We start from the raw sequence: 18,938 nt of genomic DNA, 5'->3' as shown, positions 1-18,938 counted from the left end.
TTAATTAAAACCACCCCTAAAGCTCACTGATGCTGCAAATTCCTGCACGATTGATATGAGTGCATTTGTAATTTTAGAATAGAAGCCTTTTCCATAAAATGCTTACATTTTCACCATTTCTGATGATGACACAGAAATTCATTGTACTATGCTACACAAACATTTAATGTTGTGGCTTCAAGTTTCCTACTGGGGAATTAATCTAAAAGGTCGATTTTTAATATATTCCCGATATGTTGGATTGACATTTGAGTACTGGAGAAGAAATGCCTCACATAGAGCAGGAAGTTTTAAAAGTCCATTTCCTCCCCTGGTGTAGGTCCAGAAATAAAAATTGAAACAGGAACACTACTGGGAAACAACAATCCTCGGGGATAAGGATGTATTTTTTTCATATAAATGTATTAGCTTTGGCCTGGATTCTGCAGCTATAAAGACAGGGAAACTACTTACTTTTCACCATCTTACTCTGTGGAAGCAACAGCAATTTTATGATTTCCATACACTCATAGCTCAACATGAAAATTATGAAGTTGCAATCAGCGATTCACCTCAACAGTCTATCCTCTCTGCAGTATTTTCTAGCTGGATGAAAAGATTTTTTTTACTATTGACATACAGCATGGAATAGGCCTTGCCAGCCTTTTGAGCTGCGCCGCCTAGCAATCCCCCAATTTAATCCCAGCCTGATCACGGGACAGCTTACAATAACCAATTGCCTTACCAACTGGTATGTCTTTAGACTGTGAGAAGAAACCGGATCAACTGGAGGAAACCCACGTGGTTACGGGGAGAACGTACAAACTCCTTACAGGCAGTGGTGGAAATTGAATCCCGGTCGCCTATTCTGTAAAGCATTGTGCTACCTACTGTGGTACCGTGTCACCCATTTATTTGAGCTGACACAAATTTAAACTATTTGAATTCCTACTATAAAATGCTCTGATGACATAATGATTTTGTAATGAGGTAGATATGAGCTTTTCATGGTATAATTTCTACTAATCAACGACCTATCTAATCCAAAAAGAAACTAATTTTATTTATGAATATTGTGGTCCCTTCATGTGAATATTTTAACGTATATGCTTTTTGTCAACTTTTTAAGAAATTTGTGTTGAATACTTCAACTGCAATCATAATGTTCAATCTCTCATCTTTATTTGGAACCCTTCATAGTGTTAATTAAAAATTGTGCAGTTCGTTTCCTAGAATGCTGTCTGGGACATTTTTTTCATGGGCTAGGCTGCTGAGCTATTTTGATGACAACATAGATGCTGGGCACCAAAGATCCTTTTGAACAGATGCCTGATAGTGAAAACATCATTATTAATCAGTTGCTGTCTGGTATCGGAGTGGGGGGACTGCAGAGGATCGAAATAAGCTACAGTGAGTGTAAACTTAGTCAACTCCGTCATAGGCGCTAGCCTTCATAGTATCCAGGACATCTTCAAGGAGCAATGCCTCAAAAAGGCAGCATCCATTAGTAAGGACCCCTATCCCCCAGGACCTAACTTGTTCTCATTGCTACCATCAGGAAGGAGGTATAGAAGCCTGAAGGCACACACTCAATGTTTCAGGAACAACTTCATCTCATTTATGAATGGACATTGAACTCATGAACTCTAACTCACTAGTTTTTATTTGTATTTTTCTGCACTGCTTATCTAATTTAACATACACACACACACACACTTACTGTAATTCATATTTTTTCTGTTGATTCATCAACTTTTCCTTCTCAACTCGTGCGAAGATGAATTACTGCTTGATGTGTGATCTCTCCTGAAAAAGCTTGCCTGACATATGAGTCAACCAGTTGGCTAACCTCCTGCATGCTGCACTACAGTGACATTCCTGAGGTCATATTTTTTAATAGACCTAGCTGATGATTTTGATGCATCACTGTTATATTGTCTCTAGGTAGAAAGGAAAGAAGGAACTGGTGGGACCTCGGGATAACTCAAATTGTTTTACAGCTAATAGTATATTATTGTAGTGATATAGGAAACACACCAGCCCATCTGTACACAGCTAAGTTCCACAAACACCAGCATAGTACTAAATCATAATTGCCTTGAAACTCAGTACCAGTTGGTGGTGCTAAACACATTATATAATAATTAGCAACACACACAAAATGCTGGAGGAACTCAGCAGGTCGCATCTATGGAAAGGAGTACAGTTGACGTTTGACTGTGCTCTTTTCCTTCGATGCTGCCTGGCCCACTGCATTTTGTGTGTGTTGCTTGGATTTCCAGCATTTGCAGATTTTCTCTTCTATATAATAATTAGCAATAGCATTTGAGCGTATGCTTTCGAAATTAAATTCCATGTAAGGTACAAGTACTTCTCCCATGGTATCACCTTATCTTACTTCTTGGACAGTTTCTTGGGACTGGGCAGTAAAAGATTATTCTGCTTGAATTATTTTAATGTAGACTAACTTGCACACACTACCAACAAGGGATAACATTTTAGGCAATATTCTAATCATTTATTTTTAATGATATTGCAACAAAAGTGCAAAGATATTCTTCAAGGGCTACCCAGGACATGCCCTCTTCTCAATATTACCATTAGGAAGGAGGTACAGGAGCCTGAAGGCACATGCTCAGTCATTCGGGAACAGCTTCTTCCCCTCTGCCATTAGATTTCTAACTAGACATAGAACCCATGAATGCTGCATCAATACTTTTTAAACTTTCTGTTTTTGCACCTACTTATTTTACCTTAACTATTTAATATACATATAATTACTGTAATTCAGTTTTTTCTTATATTTATCATGTATTTCATTGTACTATCGCTGCAAAGTTTACAAATTTCACAACATATGCTGGTGATATTAAACCTGATCTGATTTTACTTTTACTATTTTATTTCACGGAGCATGCTTAGTCGTCTTAGTAAGGGAAATGTGATTATCTAATGCAACATTTTACTAAGTCTATTGTCATGGTGATGATAAACTGCATCAGTTACCTGATTGTAGAAACAATTTAAAAAAAACCTAGCTGGCGCATTGATAACATTTCTGAGAAACATTTCCAAACCATTTTTATACATGGATTACTCTGAAGTTCACTGGTGTTTCCTGTCGACAACTGGCCACTAGATGACACAAACAGCGGAGAGATAAGTGAGCAGTTGGAATTTGTATTGGTGCTCTAAGTTTAAAATTGTGATCTTTATTTGAAACTGCTAATTGATAGTGAAGCAGTCTGAAGTGACTTGCCACATTACTTTCCATTTATTCAGCAAGTTTGGAGGGATTGTCATTGCAAGTTGACAATTTATCATCATCATTATGTGCTGTGTCATATGGCGTGGACGATCATGGTTTTTCCATAACTGTGATTGTTCTCGGCAAATTTTCTGCCGGAATGGTTTGCCATTGTCTTCTTCTGCACAGTGTCTTTTCAAGACGGTTGATCCCAGCCGTTATCAACACCCTTCAGAGATTGTCTGCCTGGTGTCAGCAGTCGCATAAACAGGACTTGTGACATGCACTGCCTGCTCCCATGGCTTCATATGACCCTGACTGGGAGGGGGATAAGCAGGTGTTACACCTTGCCCAAGGGTAACCTGCAGGTTAGCAGAGGGAACGAATACCTTACACCTCCTTTGCTAGAGTTTTTTCTCCACGTAGCTACCCAAAGTTGACATTGATTTGTTGTAAAGGAGCCAGTATCAATAGCTTTTATCTTTCCCTCATCTAGCTTTCATCAAAAAATGTTGTCAGACCAAAACTCACCAATGCAATACTAATGTGGCATTATTTCATGACAAGACCTGTATATTTTTGAGAGCATTTAGATTAATCCCTAATATTTATAACCATCTTTATTGCAATGATAATTACAGCCACATAATTTTGATTATTCTTATAGAATTTACAAATATATGAAAGATCATGTGCTGAAAGAAGTTAAATATTGTTCCATAACTAAGGATCCATTGATTATTTTCCATACAGTACTATATCAGAGAGTCACCATTTTCACATTATCCCTATTACCTCCAAAGAATTCTTTGTTATAATTAAAGCACAGAGAAAACAACACGATTCTAGTCTTGTGGATTCAGCTGCATAAATGCTTTCCTATCCTCTCATATTACTTCCCATAGTTTGAATTTGGCTTTTGTTCGAACCTAATCCCAGCTAGCAACTGGATTTAATGATATACTTGCAGAAGTCTTGGACTACTACCTCACTTGCAGCTGTGTATGATCCTTGGTCAGTTCTGGTTTGTATTCAACTTTGTTTGATTTCTCTGGCAACTGCTTGGCCAATTCCTTCTCCCTGTAGGTGTCTTTCTGCAAGTTTTTTTGGCCTCTATCATCTTTCTTTTCCTGTGAGAAGCCTTCAGAATATGCAGTATTTTGTCTTTGGTATCTGTTCTTTGAACGTTTTAATATACGTATATGGCTGTTGTCTGCACAATGAGCATTATCATTTTAATGTGTTGAAGTGTGCTTCTGTATTGACACAAATTTGTTACAGGAAAGCGAAAGACTTTTAATATTTGTCATATATTCAAAGGAACTTGTGTTTCACAGCAAAGTCATGCAATGCAGTTTAGAATATAAAGTGCAAACTAAAATTTATTATCACAGTACATACATGTCACCACGTACAACCCTGAGATTCTTTCTTTGTGGGCATATTCAGCAAATCTAGAGAATAGCAATTGTAAACAGGATCAATGAAAGATCAAGTAGAGTGCAGAAGACAACTAAGTGTGTAAATACAAATATAAATAAAATGCAATAAATTAGGAGTGCATGAAATAACAAAGTAAAGAGTCCTTAAAGTGAAATCATTGGTTGTGGGACATCTCAACAGATGAGTGTGGTTATCCTCTTTTGTTCAAGAGCCTGATGGTTGAGTGGTAATAATTGTTTTTGGACCTGGTGGTGTGAGTCTTGAGACACTTGTACCTTCTACAGCAGCAGTGAGAAAAGAGCATGGCCTGGGTGGTGATGATGTATGCTGCTTTCCTACATGTGGATGTGTTCAATGGTTGGGAGGGCTTTACCCATGATGTACTGTGCTGAATCCATCATCTTTTGCAGGATTTTACACTCAAAGGCATTGGTGTCCCCATTGGTGATGCAGCCAGTCAATACACTTTCCACCACACATCTGTAGAAGTTTGTCAAGGTTTTTGATGTCATGCGTAATCTCCGCAGACTCCTAAGGAAGTAAAGGCATTGCCATGCTTTCTTTGCGAATACATTTATGTGACAGGTCCTCTGAGATAGTAACACCTCGGATATATGCATAATAGAGTATACAGTTATAAGTGACTTCACATTTTTCTTTTCCTGTAGAACTGCCATTTTGTGGAAGACATGGATTAAATATATAATCCCACTGGTCAAATGTGTTTATTTCCACTTTTCTTCCAAAATTATGTTGTAAAATGAGTTGTTAGAATTTAAACCCAAGATGACGGGTTTATCTTTGATCACTAAAGTTCTGCAGATGTTAAAGATGTGACTAGACATTGGAATCCCCTGCTGCAGAGGAACGGGGGAGGACATTGTGTCCACAAAGGCCAATGGAAGCAAATATCATGAAAATAATTAACAAGCAATGATCAATGCCATAGCACTTGTTTTACACTGGTAACCAATATCAGTTTAACCCTGAGTGATTGATCTATGTAGGCAATGCCACTGTACAGACCCTGAGTTCACATAGATGTATGTAGTTTCCAACTGATTGCATATTGATAAAAGGTTTATCTTTCTTAGACCAGGAACAGCAGGGGAATTGCAATGTCATCGTAAAATAAGATAACAGAGGGAAAGCTTAGGGATAAACTTCAGGTTTTCTTAACCTTAACGTTTAATTACCCGCATGTTTTGTTCTTTTCCTTCCTAAGTCAACTCTAGAGCTGGAATGTGAGAGATTTAAAAGATAAATGAGATAGCAAGCTCCAGATTAAAAAAAGCACCAGTACATATTTCTTGATAATCCCTGAACAATTAATGTCAGTTTCCCTTTGAATAAAGGATTTTGTAGCTAATTTTGTCTTTTGTGCAGCACAGAAACAGAGCCTTTTGGCACACCTCATCTCTTCTGACTATGATGTGTACCTACACTAATCCCATTCGCCCACATTAGGCCTTTAAACCTCTGTGCCTTTTCTATCGAAGTACCAAATACTTCTAAATATAGTAGTCTTATCTGCCTCCACTAAATCCTCTGGGAACTTGTTCCAGATATTCTTCACCCACTGTGTGAGAAACTTACCTCTCAGATCTTTAAATTTCAACCTTCTCATTTAAATATGTGCTCATTAGTTCTAGTAGTTCTAGACCTCCCTGCCCTCCAAAAGATCCTAACTATCTATCTTTATCTATGTCCTCCATAGTTTTATAAACATCTATTTGGTCACCCCTTACTCTCAATTTAATTACCTTGCCAGAGAACCTTCCACAATTTAGTAGATGTTGTCAAAGTTTAAAGTACATTTATTATCAAAGTATATAGACATTATACTGTACAACCTTGAGATTCATCTCCTTACAGGCAGCCATAAAACAAAGAAACCTAAAAGAACCCATTAAAAAAAGACTTGTCAAACACCTGATGTGCAGGAAGAAAACAAATCGTGCAAACAATAAAAGCAAGTAAGTAGTGTTCAGAACTGTAGTCCATGAAAGAAAGCCCATCCAGAGGCTTGAAGCCGCAGACCCTCAGTTCAGCACAGAGCTGAGTAAACATCATGGAACACCAAGCTGAGCCAACCTGTCCCTCATCCACTGAAGGAAGCCACAATCAAGGCTATTGTAGGAAAAATAAACCTGGTCCTCCACTGTGTTCTAAGGCTTGAATTAACATTAACACTTGATCACGGGAAACAAAAGTGCTTTAATGCTGAGGTAATGAGAAAAGCTTATGGAGCTTTTTTTTCCCTCAGCTGTGACATATTTCATTCTGTGGAGAACAAGGGTAAATGCATATAAAACTACATCTGATACGAATGACATTGCAACAATCTTAATTGGGAAAAAGAAGCGCGAAATATTCTAAGAACCTTTCTTTATTTGAAGTACAGCTGCATGTTTAAGTGTTTATTTTCTTGATTTAATATATATTCCGATGTATTAGCAATTACTGTAACTTTATTTGTTACATTGAAACATCCATTCAAATGCAGTGAAGTCATCCAAAGTGTTATTATAACAACATATTCCTAAAATATGAATGCAAAGGTATGTGCTTCTGAAAGAATAGTCACATTTTTCCTTCCTTCTGCAGAAGGCTGTCAAGGACCTTGGGGGTTTCCGATGAGCCAGTACTTGAGAAGCAGTGCTTGGCACTGTGGACGAAATGCTAGAATGTCTGCATGTCTGGTATGTTTGCACATCAACCTTTCAATCTGCTGTGCATGATGCATTTTAATTTCTGTAAATTATTGGATTTACTGTAAATTCACTCCATTCCTGAAAAGATATGTTCATTTTGCTTTGCAGCCATTTGAAAGAGTGACAATTGGCCACGGGGTAAGTGCATACATTTATATTCTAATTTCATAACTGTTTAAAATTTGACAATCATTTGATGGAAAATTGATTCCCTTCGCAAATGAATACTGATTATGTTATAGAAATTCTTCGTTCTAATAGTAAATTGACTGCTTTGAGATTCTGCTCTACCAAGACTTTAATACTCCAGGATCAATCTGTAGAATAACAACAACTCCATTAAAAATAAGATAAAGGTTAACTTGATTTGTCATGTATATTGGGTGGTGGGGTGGAGATATGCCTCTATCAAAGGAGATGTAAGCCTGTAGGTCACTCTCGGGCAAGGTGTAGTACCTGCTTAGCCCCTCCCGATCAGGGTCATGTGAAGCCTTAGGAATAGGTGATGGATGGTTGTATGAGCGGATGCTTATCACAAGTCCTGGTTACACAACCACTGACGCTGAGCAGACAATTTCTGAAGAATATTGATAATGGCTGGGGTCACCTGTCTTGTAAAGACGCTGACCAGAAGAAGGCAATGGCAAACCATTTCTGCAGAAAAATTTGCCAAGACCATTTAAGGTCATGAGACCATGATCACTTACATCACACAGCACATAATGATGGTCAAAGTCTGATCTCAACTCCAGTGAATTTGGAGAAAGTAAGTCTGCAGAAAGGATGCCATTTCTGTTAAGCTGCTGATTATTCACATCCCTTACTGTTCCATACAGACTGCAGTTGTGAATGGTTTTTCCTTTCAGGTAATATCCCGGTTTCTGTCTAAACTTCTTTAGAATATTATTTTAGCAAATGCATCTCAGAAAACCATTAACTTAAAGATCCTTGGGATGTCCCAGGTCAGGAAGAGCATGGGACAAGAATTTCTTTCATTCAAATATCAATTATTTGATTGTTTGCAAAGTTTGCAAAATTGTTTCCAGGATCTCTGTGCTTATGATGCTCCACTATAAAGAAGAAACTGGTGTTTAGTACTGTAAGCAATACATGTATAGTTACCACTTCTGGGAACATCAGTCACTAATTTGTGACTTGCAGATATTGTTAGAAGAAGCAACACATCTACTGTGAGTTCTGCTTCAGTACTTAATTAATAGGAATTTGGAACCCTTGTAATTAGCTGCGCTTTAAGTTACAAACTTGTTTTGCAATGTAACTCACAAAGAATTCACTGAAACCTCAAAATGCCATCTCAATAGCAGAAAATGAATCTCGGGATTGTATATGGTGGCATGTATGTACTTTAGTGGAGAGCATTCTAATTGGCTGCATCACCTTCTGCTATGGAGGAGGGGTATGGGTTACTGCACAGGATCGAAATAAGCTGCAGAGAGTTGTAAACTTAACCAACTCCATGGGCACTAGCTTCTGTAGTAACCAGAATATTTTCAAGAAGCAATGCCTCAAGGAGACGACGTCCATCATTAAGAACCCCCACCACCCAGGACATGCTCTCTTCTCAAAGCTCTACGCTTCTTTTTGGATTCCAGACCTAATCCTCAAAGCTCTACGCTTCTTTTTGGATTCCAGACCTAATCCTCAAAGCTCTACGCTTCTTTTTGGATTCCAGACCTAATCAGTTCCCCTCTACCACCACTCTGCTCCGTCTAGCGGAATTAGTCCTTACTCTTAATAATTTCTCCTTTTGCTCCTCCCATTTCCTCCAAACTAAAGGTGTAGCTATGGGCACCCGTATGTGTCCTAGCTATGCCTGCCTTTTTGTTGGGTTTGTGGAACAATCTATGTTCCGTGCCTATTCTGGTATCTGTCCCCCACTTTTCCTTCGCTACATCGACGACTGCATTGGCGCTGCTTCCTGCACGCATGCAGAACTCGTTGACTTTATTAACTTTGCCTCCAACTTTCACCCTGCCCTCAAGTTTACCTGGTCCATTTCCGACACCTCCCTCCCCTTTCTAGATCTTTCTGTCTCTGTCTCTGGAGACAGCTTATCCACTGATGTCTACTATAAGCCTACTGACTCTCACAGCTATCTGGACTATTCCTCTTCTCACCCTGTCTCTTGCAAAAACGCCATCCCCTTCTCACAATTCCTCCGTCTCCGCCGCATCTGCTCTCAGGATGAGGCTTTTCATTTTAGGACGAGGGAGATGTCTTCATTTTTTAAAGAAAGGGTCTTCCCTACCTCCACTATCAACTCTGCTCTTAAACGCATCTCCCCCATTTCACGTACATCTGCTCTCACTCCATCCTCCCACCACCCCACTAGGAATAGGGTTCCCCTGGTCCTCACCTACCACCCCACCAGCCTCCGGGTCCAACATATTATTCTCTGTAACTTCCGCCACCTCCAACGGGATCCCACCACTAAGCACATCTTTCCCTCCCCCCCCTCTCTGCATTCCGCAGGGATCGCTCCCTACACAACTCCCTTGTCCATTCGTCCCCCCCATCCCTCCCCACTGATCTCCCTCCTGGCACTTATCCGTGTAAGCGGAACAAGTGCTACACATGCCCTTACACTTCCTCCCTTACCACCATTCAGGGCCCCAAACAGTCCTTCCAGGTGAGGCATCACTTCACCTGTGAGTCGACTGGGGTGATATACTGCGTCCGGTGCTCCCGATGTGGCCTTTTATATATTGGTGAGACCCGACGCAGACTGGGAGACCGCTTTGCTGAACATCTACGCTCTGTCCGCCAGAGAAAGCAGGATCTCCCAGTGGCCACACATTTTAATTCCACATCCCATTCCCATTCTGACATGTCTATCCACAGCCTCTTCTACTGTAAAGATGAAGCCACACTCAGGTTGAAGGAACAACACCTTATATTCCGTCTGGGTAGCCTCCAACCTGATGGCATGAACATTGACTTCTCTAACTTCCGCTAAGGCCCCACCTCCCCCTCGTACCCCATCTGTTACTCATTTTTATGCACACATTCTTTCTTTCACTCTCCTTTTTCTCCCTCTGTCCCTCTGAGTATACCTCTTGCCCATCCTCTGGGTCACCCCCCCCCTTGTCTTTCTTCCCGGACCTCCTGTCCCATGATCCTCTCGTTTCCCCTTTTGCCTATCACCTGTCCAGCTCTCGGCTCTATCCCTCCCCCTCCTGTCTTCTCCTATCATTTTGCATCTCCCCCTCCCCCTCCAACTTTCAAATCCCTTACTCACTCTTCCTTCAGTTAGTCCTGACGAAGGGTCTCGGCCTGAAACGTCGACTGCGCCTCTTCCTATAGATGCTGCTTGGCCTGCTGCGTTCACCAGCAACTTTGATGTATCATGCTCTCTTCTCATTGTGTTGGTCCTCAATCCTCAGTCCTCTGTCCTCTTTCCCTCTCTGTCTGGTGGGGAAACAAGGCTGATTTGATGAGTAGGATCAGAGGAGAATTGATGCACATTTTGCACAAAACCACTGATGAGAATTTACTGTGGATATAATTTCTGTAGGTGTGGTGTGTAGCACACCAATTTCAGATTCAATGTTTTACTAACTCCATTACAGCATGCCAGAATTTTAGGGGAAAATATAAGTGGTCTGTGTGCTCCTTCATGGAAAATACCAGCAAAAAATTAAACCAGAGAAGGAATAAAAACTCAAAAAAGAGGTTGGGATTTTGGCACAATGTAAAATTAAATCTAAAAATAAACTTTGCATTGTTGGCACTGATTATGCATTTTTGTAGTGTCTGTACCAGCTGTTGAAATTACTGCTGATTGTTATTGTTAAAACCTTTACACTCTTAATGCCTTGATTATGTGCATATGCTAAATTACATTTATCCATTTGTTCTGAATTGTCAATGAGGTGCCTTTGTGTCTTGCTGTTTATCTTTTTGTTCATAGCAGCTTCCATTGGAATCCTTATTTTATCGTGCAGTTTTGCAAGTTATTATCAAAGAACACTTCGGAAATGGAAAGCCGCCCGATGCATTTCAACAAACCAAGTATGTTTTAGGCATTTGAATTTCAAGGACTGTTGTTATCTCTGGAAGGTGTTATGATGGAGAGTGAAGGAAAGACATGGAATTACGGGACTGCATGGTAGACCGTAGGATGGAGATGGGTGTGGTGCAACCAGGGTGGGCTTGGAGACGCAGTGAAAACCAAAGCGATAAGATGTAAAAGCTCCACTTTTTGTCTGGTTATGTGTCTCCGATTCAGATTTTTAGACATCTGGCAGCAAAGTAGTTATCTGACTACGTCCCGTCATAAGTTGGGGGACTGCTTTGTGGAGCACCTCCATTCCATCTGCCAAAAGTGGAACTTTCTGGTGGCCAAACGTTTTAATTCTGATTCCCATTCCATTCCGACGTGTCAGTTCATGGCCTCCTCTTGTGCCAAGATGAGGCCACGCTCAGGGTGGAGAAGCAATACCTTATATTCCATCTGGGTAGGTAGGATCCTACCTGATGGCATGAATTTTGACTTCTCCTTTCAGTAATTTTTTTTCTCTCTTCCTCTCCTCTCGTCTTCATTTCTGCACTCTGGCCTCTTATCTCCTCTCACCTCCCTCTGGGTTTCCTCCTCTTTTCCTTTTTCCTATAGTCCGCCTTCCTCAGGTTCCTTTCTCTCTGGTCCTTTGTCTTTGCTAGCCACCTGCTTCACCTATCACCTAGCTAGCTTCCTTTCCCTCCCCCCCACCTTGTTATTATGATAGCATCCCCCTTCCTTTCCAGCCCTGAAGAAGGATCCCCAGAATGTTGATTCATTTCCATAGATGCTGCCTGACCCGCTGAGTTCCTCCAACATTTTCTGTGCATTGCTTTGGATTTCCAGCGACTGCAGACTTTCTTATGTTTGTGGTCTAACTACGTCACTGTGATCTTCTGCACTTGGCAATAGTCTCAGTGGAGGAATCATTTGATTTTATGACCACACTAAAATGCCAATTTCACAGTCACTGAGTTATCCCAGAATTATAAGGAAATCGGCGAAGCAGTCAAATTAGCATATTGACACTATTCTATCATTCAATCGATTATCTTAAGTTCATTTAAATACATATATTCTTCAATAATTTTCTACTCCAACAGAAATTCTCAATCTGACTTTTGAGTTCTAGGTTTTTATTTTAATTAAGTATTTGGTTACACAGCCTAATTGTTACATATTGACATCAACCTTAAATGATGTTGCTCTAGTTTTAAGCTAATTCTCTCTTACTTGCCGTTAGAATGTTAATTTCACTCCATCTACCTATTAGCTCCTTTAATCACCCTAAACACTTGGGTTAGATCACCTTTTAAATTGCCCTCCACTGATGCTGAAAATGCTTATTGAAACATCCTCCCATTATGGTTCAGAGTCATCGATCTCATTCCGTGCTTTGAGAAGCTCCAATGTTACACTGGTGTATCATTTCCACTTTCCAGCTGCCCTCGTGGCCCCTTTTGGAGAGGTTGGTGTACGTTCAACTGGAGCCAAATTTAAAAGCAGTCTCTTTTCAATAAAGTCCACTGGGAGCCAGATTGAGACTGACTGAAATCCACTATAATACTTTGAAAGAGGACAAACCTTCGTTGAATCTGTTTGGGCTGAGTTTCAACTTGATTCTTAGAGGAGGACATTGACACTATTTTAATTCTGTCAACCTATTGTGATTCTAACAATTGATACCACTTTCTTTCTGTAGTATGTAGCTTCTAATAAAACAGGGTGGAAAATTAAAACCACAGAGTTGAGAGTAGGAATTACTAAACACATTAATCTTAATAATAGTACTGCCGTAAAGCTGGGTCTGTGGGTTGGAAGCATTTCAGCTGGATGATTATGGCTCTGTTTTATGCATGCCTGTGTGTATGTGTGAGTGTATTGGAGGTTATGTAAAATGTAATGTTGTTTTAGGCATTGCTGAGTTTTTATTTATACCTTGAAAAAATAAAGACATTTCAAAAATGTTTTACGTACGAACAATCATAATGGATGACCAGTTATGGTCATTGTATGCTTCAATTCCAGATCTTCCACTGTTTTTGAAGAAACAGTGCTGACTGAGCACCAGGCTCCCATGGTCTTCGTATTTACAGGGGAATTCCATACAGTAGTCCATTGTCTGTGTTATCCCATTGCACTGTGTTAGACTCATAGAGGGATACAGCATGGAAGCAGGCCCTTCAGCCCATCTACTCCCTGTTTTCTATAAATGGCTTATATATTGATCACATTCTCTATTCTTCCCACATTCCCATAAACTTCCCATAGATTCTAACGCTCACCTACAGTATCTTAGGGGCAACTTACAGAGACCAATGTTGTAGTATGAACAAAGTCACTGGAGAAGCACTGAAGCTAGTGGATATTGAAGTGTTTTATTCAGCAAAAATGAGCACCAGCCATCATATTGAGACACTCTTGGAGGAAGGGGCTTCCCGACCCAGTATTACATGACATTTTTATATGCTACAGATCAAAGTTAACCAAGCAGACCAAGTTTATCGTTGCAATCTATCTACAATGCTTCCTTTGAATTACTTACAGCTTTCACACATCTCCTTCTTCGCACCCAAACTCCAGACATGCAAAATGAATGGTAATCAGTATTGTTTGGTTTGCAATTAACTCCAGTCCACAGCCCCAGGTAAACTATTGCTCAAAGCTGCGTTTTACATTCAACCTACAATCCACATTCACATCTGAAGATTGGTTGTTGGTGAAGTTAGTATTTGCTATAAGCAACACCCTCCAGCATACACACTTTCACCAGTTAACCCACAAACCTGCATAACTTTGAAATGTAGGAGGAAACAGGAACACCTGGGAAAATCACAAGGTCACAGAGAGAATATTCAAACTCTACACAGACAGCACTGAAGGTTAAGATTACACCCAGGTGTGATTCCTACTTCTCAGTAGTTTTACTGTGTTTGTGGCCCTCTTGGGATCCTCAATGCGCCATTCTCCATTCTCAACTACATTTAGAAAGGCTTGGTCATTCAAATAAATTGATTGCTAAAGTTATCAATATCAGTGAATGCCATAAAAATCTCTTCACATCTTTTGATAAATTGGTAACAATGAAATGATATTTGACAATTTACAGGGACAAACATGTTGGCAAGATGTATTTTAAGTCTTCGTCTTTTGTGGATTACGCAAGAAAAGCAACAGAAAAGCTGGGAATGGATAGTTCAAAGGTTAGTGCTATGTAATTATTCGAGTTATGAGAGCTACCACTGGCATTGAGAATGGTATGCTGTACCATTTTAATGGCAGGTTAAATAACAGGAATTGCATATACCACGCTGCTATTTAGCATTAAATGTTGCTAAAGTGTTTAAAAGGTTTGTTTCTGCTGCACAAATAATTAAGGTTTTGATCATAACTTCTTTCATACAGTTTTACATGAGACAGCAACTTGTATAAAGTTATTTGAGTAATACCTGAGTTCAAAGATTGCACAGAGAAATTTAGCACGCAAGATAAAAACAGGAAATGATGACATCTTTTAAGTCAGGCAGCATCTTTAGAAGCAGAAAAAAAGGGATCATTTTCATGGGAAGATATTTAATGGAAGATCGTTGGCTTGAAAAATTAACTCAGTTTTTCTTATTACTGATGCCATCTAGTCTGCTGAGTGCTTAGGAAGTGTTCTTTACTAAGCTGTGATTTTGGCATCTGTGCTATTTGGTCAGGTTGGTTTGGAATGTGGATCTTTGCTGCCATTTCACTATGTGATGGCTGCTCAAGAAAGTAGGGCACTCCCTACAGTCGAGAGAAACTATGTTCTTTCTGGCTTGGTGATTGTACCAACCACCAGCCGTAAAATTAACAGGCCACACAAAGGAGGGAGGAGAAGATGGCGGCGCGATGCAGCGTGCGCGGCCATTCCGAATGAATATCGATTATGTGTAACTAGGCGCCATGCACAATCCGGATTTGATGGAGACAGCCATGAGAAGTGCAGAGGAACATCTGGAGTAACTTCTGAAATGCCTACTTCGGTGCCGCTGCTACTGTGCGATCGAGAATCTCCGGAGATGAAGGCCCCATATCCTAGGCTTTGCATATCGCCTGTTGCTGGGGCCGGGGTCGAAGCGCTCGGCAGAGACGGTGCTCGGTGTTGAAGAGGTGGGTTGGAGGCTCGGAGTTTTTCTGACGGACTCGGAGTCGGACTGTGGTCAGATGCTTCCAGGATGCTGCACCAACAAGTTGGCGGTGCTGGAGGTTTACCGTCTGCATTAGATGATGGGACTTTCGAGAGACTTTGAGACTTTTACTGTACCATGGTCTGTTCTTATCAAATTACGGTATTGCTTTGCACTGTTGTAACTATATGTTATAATTATGTGGTTTTTGTTAGTTTTTAAGTCGGTTTGTCATGTGTTTTCGTGGTATCATTCTGGAAAAACATTTTATCATTTCTTAATGCATGCATTACTAAATGACAATAAAAGGGGACTGCATGTCCTCATAATCATAATCATAATCATAAATTTTGAAATTTGTAAATTCCAGGACAGGTGGAGAAAGGTGACGGTAGCAAATAAGATGAGTGGCAGAAATACATAAGTTCCTTATATTAATATATTTCAGCAGCAAAGTCCTGTAATAAAGTAGTAAGAAATATTGCTAGTTACTTTGGCTGTTATCCAAATGCAGCAATCAATCAAGTGTTGTCAATGAAAGATCAGACTGCAGGAGAAGTGTGCCTGCTGTTTCCTTCAACTGGATTCCAGGGTTTTTTCTGGAAACAATATATTTATAAGACCTTGTATTGCACTTTATTAGTGGTTCAAACTTGGATTCATCAAGGAAGGGCCAACTTAGTTTGTATTTCCAGGAAAATCCATGATGTCTTTGCATATTTTGCAAAGAAACTTTTTTATTATTATTTAATTCTTTCTTAATGGAATGTACTGATTTCAATACACATTCAAATTCCTTCAGTTAAAATAGCCCTTTTATTCAGTGTTTTCCATGTGAGCTTTCAGATTTTTGGACATTGGGGAAGGTATAACTTGTACAAAAAGGACAGATTGCATCTGAACCCGAAGGGGATCAATATCCTTGTGGGCATCTTTGCTGGAGCTGTTGGGAAGGGTTTAAACTAATTTGGCAAGGGAATGGGAATTAGAGTGAGAGGACTGAGTATGGGGCAGTTAGTCCATAAGTCAATGTAGTGTGAGGAAGGACAGGCAGATGAGAGGACAAAATTGCAGTCAGTGGGATGAGTTGAAGTGTAACATGGGAGAAAATTGAAAGGGGTGATGAATACAGGACTGAAAATGTTATATTTGAATGCATGTAGTATATGGAGTAAGGTAGGTAACCTTGTAGCACAGTCAGAGATTGGCAGGTATAACGTTGTGGGCCTCAGTGAGACATGGCTGAAAGAAGATCATAGTTAGGAGCTTAATATCCAAGGATATACCTTGTATCGAAAGGACAGGCAGGTCGGCGGTGGGGGTGGGTTAGCTCTCTTGGTAAAAAAAAATGAAATTGAATCCTTAGAAAGATTATATTACCATAAGAGCAGAATTAGGCCATTTGGCCTGTAGAGTCTTCTCTGCCATTTCATCATAGCTGATCCATTTTCTCTCTGAACCCCATTTTACCACCTCCTCCCTGTAGCCTTTCATGCCTTGACAAATCAAGAACCTATCAACCTCCACCTTAAATACACCCAATGGCTTAGTCTTCACAGCTGCCTGTAGCAACGAATTCCACAGAGTTGCCACCCTCAGGCTAATGAAATTCCTCCTCATCACCGTACTACATGGATGACCCTCAATTCGGAGGCTGCGTCCTCTGGTCCTAGACTCCCCCTTTATAGGAAACATCCTCTCTACACCACTCTATCTAGGTTTTTCAACGTATGAGGAGCGTTTGATGTCTCTGGACCGGTACTTGCTGGAGTTTAGAAGAATTGTGGGCCGGGGGGAGATCTCATTGAAACCTATTGAATATTGAAAGGCCTAGATAGAGGGTGGTGAATCTGTGGAAGTTATTGCCATGGACGTCTGTGGAAACCAAGTCACTGTGTGTGTTTAAAACAGAGGTTGATAGGTTCTTGGTTAGTCTGGGCATCAAAGGTTACGGGGAGAAGGCAGGAGAATGGAATTGAGGGGGATAATAAATCCACCATGATGGGCTTATTGGACCGAGTGGCCTAATTTGCTCCTATGTCTTATGGTCTTGTGGTCTCTCTTCAGTTTATGGATTAAAAGCAAACTAAAGTCAAAAAGAAAAATGTATCAAACCACAGTAGCCAAGCCTGTAGCAGCACACACAAAATGCTGGAGAAATTCAGCAGGTCAAGTTTGTTTCAAGATCTAAGATGTCCTATGTTACAGGAATAAATATTTTAAAAATAATTGGGTGGATTTGTTCTGGAAGAGAAGGAGTTGTTGGTATGCTGTTTCTTACAGTTTTTATGAGTCCTCTGATGAAGTTGTGTGGACCGTCAGGAAAAAACACTGGATTCCCTACTCCCTACTGAGACTTATCAAGGAACTAACAGTTTATAGGTTGTAAGATCATATGCAACTTTCAGTATGAGTTAGTTAATGCAAGGGAAAGCACCAACTGGAGATTTTGTTTTGAGTGCTGTTTAAATTGAGGGGATTTCATGGAATCTCTGAGGGTTATAATCCATGAAGGATATGGATAAAATGTAATGAGTGTTCATGTACTTTTCTTCCCTACCCCACCTGTAGACTTTATTGTTACCCGTTATTGTGCAAAGGATTGGATTGATGGTGGAGTAGGTTTATAAAGGTCATCACAACACCATGGCTCAAAGAGCCTATACTGTTTTGTACTATTCTATATTTCAGTCTCTGTCCACTGGTGATCACATCATCCTGCCTATTTCTGAGGCAGTTTTCGAGTCAGGCACGTGGCCAAGTGGTTAAGGTGTTCGTCTAGTGATCTAAAGGTCGCTAGTTTGAGCCTCAGCTGGGGCGGCGTGTTTGTGTCCTTGAGCAAGGCACTTATCACACATTGTTCTAGTGTCTGTACGAGGAGTGGCGCCCCACACAGACTTCCAATCTGCGCCTTGTAAGGCATGACAATGCCCGACGCAGGCCTCTCATGGTCTGAGTCGACGTTCCCTCCCCTTTCGAGCCAGGACATGTAAAAGGCACAATAATCTTTGACATATTGTTAGTGAGTAACCAACTGTACAATTTTATGAAACTGGTGAAAATGAAAAGTAGATCTCATGTTTGGATCTTTTGACTATCTTCCTCACAAAGAATTTTCGCATCCAGTTTTGTTTATATGTTTTGTGTCCATGGTATCTTTCACCTTAAGTTTAAAGAGAGGTTTCTGGGATTATAAATCAGTAAAAAAAACTTTTTACTTGGTTTGAAGATGTTTTCCTGTTGGCTTTAAATAATGAGTGACTTGTTCAACTGTCACTACAATCAATAAATATCCCAATAAGGTATTGCCCGTTCAGGACTCTGGCCAAGTCCGATGAGTTCTTTATTATTGTAATCACAAAATAAAACCATTTAGGTGTAAA

The 18,938-nt window shown here is 40.2% G+C and overlaps 1 protein-coding gene across 2 annotated transcripts in view; it reads left to right on the top strand.

The window, feature by feature from the left end:
* Positions 1 to 18,938, top strand: part of mettl25 (methyltransferase like 25) — a 94,347-nt gene that overhangs the window by 55,311 nt on the left and 20,098 nt on the right. Inside the window, exons 6-9 of one of the 2 annotated variants that reach the window (XM_063057740.1) lie at positions 7,277 to 7,371; positions 7,492 to 7,521; positions 11,315 to 11,415; positions 14,511 to 14,604. In XM_063057740.1, the coding sequence (XP_062913810.1) occupies positions 7,277 to 7,371; positions 7,492 to 7,521; positions 11,315 to 11,415; positions 14,511 to 14,604 (320 nt within the window). The remainder of the gene's footprint in view (positions 1 to 7,276; positions 7,372 to 7,491; positions 7,522 to 11,314; positions 11,416 to 14,510; positions 14,605 to 18,938) is intronic. The other variant, XM_063057741.1, reaches the window with a different exon arrangement.

Source organism: Mobula hypostoma, chromosome 9 (genome assembly GCF_963921235.1).
Source record: "Mobula hypostoma chromosome 9, sMobHyp1.1, whole genome shotgun sequence".
NCBI classification, from domain to species: Eukaryota; Metazoa; Chordata; class Chondrichthyes; order Myliobatiformes; family Myliobatidae; genus Mobula; species Mobula hypostoma.
This window is presented reverse-complemented; position numbering and strand designations above follow the sequence as displayed.